General features: G+C 35.7%; 1 protein-coding gene across 10 annotated transcripts in view; it reads right to left on the bottom strand.

Moving 5' to 3' along the window:
• Osbpl1a (oxysterol binding protein like 1A) overlaps positions 1-5,942 on the bottom strand; it is a 204,914-nt gene that overhangs the window by 70,143 nt on the left and 128,829 nt on the right. For 9 of the 10 annotated variants that reach the window (XM_048806415.1, XM_048806414.1, XM_048806418.1 and 6 more), the window contains one exon: positions 2,181-2,337. In XM_048806415.1, coding sequence (XP_048662372.1) covers positions 2,181-2,337 — 157 coding nt within the window. Of the gene's footprint in view, positions 1-2,180; positions 2,338-5,942 lie in introns of those variants that run through there. The other variant, XM_048806423.1, reaches the window with a different exon arrangement.

The raw sequence follows: 5,942 nt of genomic DNA, 5'->3' as shown, positions 1-5,942 counted from the left end.
ATATATATATATATAGTAAAGTCCCTCTTTTCTCATTGGAAAAAAATATACATTCTCTCTATTTCCTGTTTTAAAATTTATAATCTGTAGACTTCCACGTGTCTCCCCTAAATTTCAGTGTGCATTTACCAGGGGGTTAACTGGGAGTATCAGGTGGGGTAGATCCAAGACTTTCACAGAAAAGTTAAATGTTAAGTAGATTGTTTTTCAGTACTAGATAAAACAAATACAAGGTTGAGAACAAATTTCACATAATTTTAAGGTTTAAATAAAGTTTCATGGTCGCTAAGCTAGTTCTAAGAAACATGGAGGTCATACGGCAACATGGGCCTTCTTTTCTAAAACACCACTACGATTACTATCAATGCAAGTTATTATTAATACCAATACAGTAACTGCTTACTAGAAACACAGATTCCTAATGTAGTTTAGGGTTCGGGCAAAAGGGATTTGATAGCCTTGAATACTACAACTTTTTCCTATTCTAAAATTAAACTTTTAAATTATATGTGGCATATACTGCTTAACTTGACTATAGAGAAAGAATGGGAAAAAAACCACAGGCATTTAAAATTCTCCTTAAAAGCTACTTTTTAAAAATAGGAAATTGTGATGTTTTTTCTTATACATTAGGCTGCTGACGTTTCTGATTAGGTCACTACTTAGTTACAGTTCTTGTCTTTCTGAATGACTTGTCCTGATTTCATGTTTTTCAACAATTTCACATTTGTACCATTCTAGGTTTGACTAAGAGCACAGAATATATGAATATGATATAATTAGGTGAAATGCAAAATTGCTATCACTATGATTATAGCACACATACAAAAGAGTATCTGACCCTAAAAAGTTTTAGAGAAATCCCCTCAGCCACAACATATGTCAGCTGTGTATTCTAAACACTGTACTCATTCTGATATTTTAATAATTATATCAGAATGATTTTGTATGCTTCTTTGAGTTTTCCAGAGATTTCACTTGTATTCTCACTAGATGGCAGGTAGGTTTATCACAGGTATGTGATAAACAGTTAAAGGTTGTATTCTCTTTTATTGGTAAAACTGCCAGATTTACTGTTAGATATTTAATGTCCTGAACACAATTTAGATTTAGGCTCCAAAGAAACTGATGGTAACTGTAGTGAGAATTAGAGAGACACTCACTGTGAGCCATATCATTTGCAATGGTAAACTCCATCAAAGGACAGTCAGTAATAAGTACATTTAGAGGAGGACCATTTCTAACATCATAACAACAACAACAAAATCTTCTTTTAATTATTTTTAGTTTGTAAAACTCACTGGTCTTCTAAAAATAAGAACAAACTAAGACCTTTTTTGCTAATAAGAGGAACACATAAATCCGAGAAGTGAGGTATACATTTTTCCCAGAACAATACTTGAGACCAGGTGTGATCAGAACCATGGTGTTACACAATCTACAAACAAGGAAAAAAAACAAGACTATTTTGTAGAAATTAACTGTTAATAATCCTAAACTAATCCTTATCTTTTGACAAAGATAAAAGATATACTCATCACTGATAATTTTGTATGTTATTATTGTATGTTATACCAGCATTCACATAAGCCACTGTATCTGTAAACCTGTGCTGAAACCAGATAACTGTGATATCTGTTACATTTCATTCATTTGGGACAATCCTCTAGCACTAACCCATCAAGGGAAAAAAAAACATACTCATGTCATTAGGTAGTATAAAATAGATAAGTTCAGCAAATCCTGGGACTCAATAACTGTCTTTGTTTAAATTTAACTAAATTGTGTCAACAGGCTGGCAATATTACCATTCATTCGTAATAAAACCAACAAGAAGATCAAATGACTAGAAACTAAAATAGCATTGGGAGGCAGAGTCATAAAAGATGTATGATGAAAAAGGGAACACAGCATCGATTTCAATAGGTAGTTCTGAGTAACTTTCTGAATCACCAACTGAAGGATTTACACATTCTCCTGAAAACATGGTTGCTAAAAGCAAATTCTGTGTTTTGTTTCTATGCTTATAAATGACATTATCTTAAAGGGACAAAGGAATAAGTACCTACATTAATTCCTTTCATTAAAGTGCTAGAGTAGTACAAATACATTTCTTTATGAATCCCAATTTACCCCATATGAACACAACAGCAGTGTGAGCTGTTTAAAGGCCATCCTACCTGTGCTTTTTGATGCCATTGGAGAGAGCATCTCCTCCACCACAGTCTTTTCCTTCAGACATTCTGTGTTTTCTACTGTTCAAGTGACCTTCTTCCTCTTCAAAGGAGCGTGCTGTCACTGCTTCCAATTGACTCAGGGACTGCTCGGACTCAGAATCTGTGGCAGAGCAGGTTCATCGTGAATGAAGTGAACTTTGGTGCAAGGCTTCTGTAACAATGGATATCTCCCTTAATGCATCGGGCTTTGAAACTTAAGCAGCCTACTTTGTCCTTCAACAATCCATCCGTTAACTACCTCCTCGGGATTTTAGAGAACCTGCACCCAATAATGTTCAAGTGGATTTGTGAAACAGATGGACACTTACATAAACTTATAATTAAGCCTATCATAAACCAAAAGAGATTTCCAAAGATTACCTGATTTTTAAAGAAATCATATTTAGTGGTTTCTCCCACTCCACATTTCTATTATCTTCCCTCTCAAAGCATCTTAGGCATGATTTACCAAAAAAAAAAAAAAATCTATTTTTAAAACTCATGTATAATTAAAAAGCTGTAGTAGCTATACTTATGAGAAGTTTAAATTACATCCAATGCACAAAAGTAAAGGTAATTTTAAAATATATTTAAAAATACTTTTTCAATGTGATGTTATTTAAATCCTCATGAACTAAAGCCCGAAGTATCCATATATTAATTATCAGGCAGGCATTCTTAGGATGGAATGCCATGTTCCCAATTGATTATGTATTCAGATTGGAGCCATCTGCCTGTTTGAAAATAACAAGACAACTCATTTTTGTCCAGCCCATGATGGCTTTCAGGCACTTGCACATTCTCCATCTGAGCAACTCCAAGATACTCTGGTGAAGGGAAGGCAGGGGAATGGGGGTGATCAACAAGTGAAAAGCCTTGTGGCTTATGAGTGGGTGCGCCAGGATTGAACCCAGGTTTTCTGACTACTTGTTCAACACTTTATTTCAGCTCAAAACACATTATTTAATCTCTATAAAACTTTAAATGGTGCTTGAATTTTTATTAAAGTGGAAGACCAAGATAACCTTCAACTTCCCATTGTGACTATCAAATCGCCTGTCCTCACCTACGGGAAAGACTTGGAAACACATTTGTGCAAACTTCCTCAAACACATTCATCAGCAATCACTAAGATTATGTTATAACTTAACTCTTCAGAAAACAAAATATTTTAGGGCTTTCTTCCCCACCAACTGCACTCTATAATTCAGCCAAAATCTTGAGCTTTATCATTACTCTACTAGGTTGATTCAGAAGAACTGTAGGGGCTGCAGAGCTGCAGGTTAGAACAGACAGTATACCTTGAGCTCTGACCAAGACACTCTGAATGATGAAATGACTTACAGAAAGATTTTCAACATTGGGAAAGTCCTTTTCATTTGCTACAAATAAAAATTTAATAAAATTTCTAGCTGGGTTTGTGGCTCAGTGGTAGAGCACTCTCTTATTACCTGGTACAAGTGAGGCACTTGGTTCAATCCTCAGCACCACATAAAAATAATAAATAAAATAAAGGCATTTAAAAAAATTTCTAAAACCATAGCTTTGTTATCTCACACATCTCATAATGAAGAAATATATGGCAGACCCCCTCTACCCATGGCTTCAGTTACCCAAGATCAACTACCGTAAAAAATACTAAATAAATTCCACAAGTAAGCACTTCATAAGTTTTAAATCATGCACCCTTCTCAATAGCAAGGCGAAATATCTTTCCATCCACTCTGTCCTGCCTGGACAGAGGGTACATGAGATAGACTGGCAATCTGACCATATTTTGGAGTCAGCAGAGATGTGAAAGCAAAGGCTACTAAGGGATATGGCACAATAGTAAATGTTAAATTAAAAAAGGGGGGGGAGGGCACTCAGCAGAGGCTACATTGCTTCTCTGGGGGAGCAACAAGCAAAGCCAGAATCAAAGATGGCAACAGCAGTCTTGGAATGGTGGGTCAAGGTGGGTTTTCATATCTAAATTTTAAAATGTTTTTCACATAAAAAATTAATAATTTAGAGTCAAAATAACTGTCTGCATTGGTATTATTTAAGATGCATTCTTAGCTTATAATTTAGATATCAAAAAATCAAAAAACTTTAAGCATTTATCAAACATTATTATGCACAGGATATTGAGTTTGCAATTTAAAAGGATAAGACTTGCCTACTTAAAAAGGTTTTTTTTCAAAGTAGATATACAATAAACACTAAACAAGAGGCAATAATAGATTTTTATGAAGTAAAAAAAGTTTTTTCCCAAAACAAGATTTCTATGTGGTGAAATATATAAGCTGGAAATCTACTACCTTTATCTGTATCAGTTACTGTAGGAATACACACTATGGGAACATTGTGCTTAGCCCCAAGGATATATAATCACATGGCATTAAAGATCCTTGTCCTCTGTGGTTAGCAATACCTGATCCACTCCTTCTGTCCCCTCACCTTATCTACCTCTCTTCTATTCCTTTCATCTCTGCCCTCTCCCTTACCCTTATTCTTCTTTACATGACCCTCAAACTCCTTCTCTTATTAAGTTCATATTGCAAAGTCCAATGGTAATTTGCAATTCTAATTTTGACTCATCTACCAGATCTGAGACTACTGAATTCACTCCTCCCTTCCTTGTATCATGTGCAGGGCATGTGAGAGTCAAAGGATGAGGAACAGTTCCCACCTGTGGTCCAGCAGAGGTAGACTGGGGAAACCACTGAATTCAGTATATTTTTCTAGGTATAATAACAACACAAGTCTAAAAGCAGACAGAGTGCCACAAAGGGGCATCACTTTGGAGTGGAGAAAAGAGTGTAAGGAGTAAGAGCAGAGGCAGAGGACAGATATGACACAGGAACCGTTCCAGGCAAGGAGAACAGCATGTCCCAGAGAAAAATGAGGGACTCAGGGAAGATGGTAGATGAAGATGGAGAATGGGAGTGGCAGGGTGAAGGCTGTGAGTCAGTCATGAAGTTGACCATGTAGGATAAATAAAAATCAATGGCAGATAGTGGGACAAAGAGGAATAAAATGAAGCTAGGAAGGAGACAGTTAACACCATGTGCCATGACAGGCTATAATTGCTAGAGGTAAGTCCACTCAACTTTCAAGGTTCAAAGGTGAAAGAATGCAACACAATCAATTGTATGATCTATAGTACTGTGAAACAAAACCTAGTTCCTTAATAACAAAAGTTCAGTCATTTCTAGTTCTATAAGCAGGAATGTCTGATGTATGCAGTGTAAAATAAACTGAACTTATGTTTTTGGCAATAGGAAATCATTCTTAATAGATTATAACTTCTTAGCACTAGTCACATGAAGCTTATTTCCAGTATGACATCATTTCACATAAAGACCAACAATTCTTAAGATTTAAATGCAAACATGTTTAGCTAAATATCAAATAGGCTACAATGACCATTGAGTTTTACTGATGAAGGTCAAAGCTTATCCAAAGATTAGCTTTTCAAGCCTCCTGGTCAAGTAAATCAGTGATAGGTTTCAGTGTCTCTGGGGCAATAATTCAATTTTTTCTTTTTTTTTTTTAATAGGAGATTAAACCCAGATTGTACCAGTAAGCTACATTCCCATTCCTAGTCTTTATTTTTTTGAGATAGGGTCTTGCTAAATTGTTGAGATTGGTCTTGAACTTGACCTCCTCCTGACTGGACCTCCCAAGATGCTAGGATTACAGCTGTGGGTTCTTCAATTTTTTTTTTTGGGGGGGGGGGGGGCA

The sequence above is a fragment of the Marmota marmota genome, unplaced genomic scaffold (genome assembly GCF_001458135.2).
Source record: "Marmota marmota marmota unplaced genomic scaffold, marMar, whole genome shotgun sequence".
NCBI lineage: Eukaryota > Metazoa > Chordata > Mammalia > Rodentia > Sciuridae > Marmota > Marmota marmota.
Note: the sequence above shows the minus strand (reverse complement) of the source record. Positions and strands in the feature narration are given on the sequence as shown.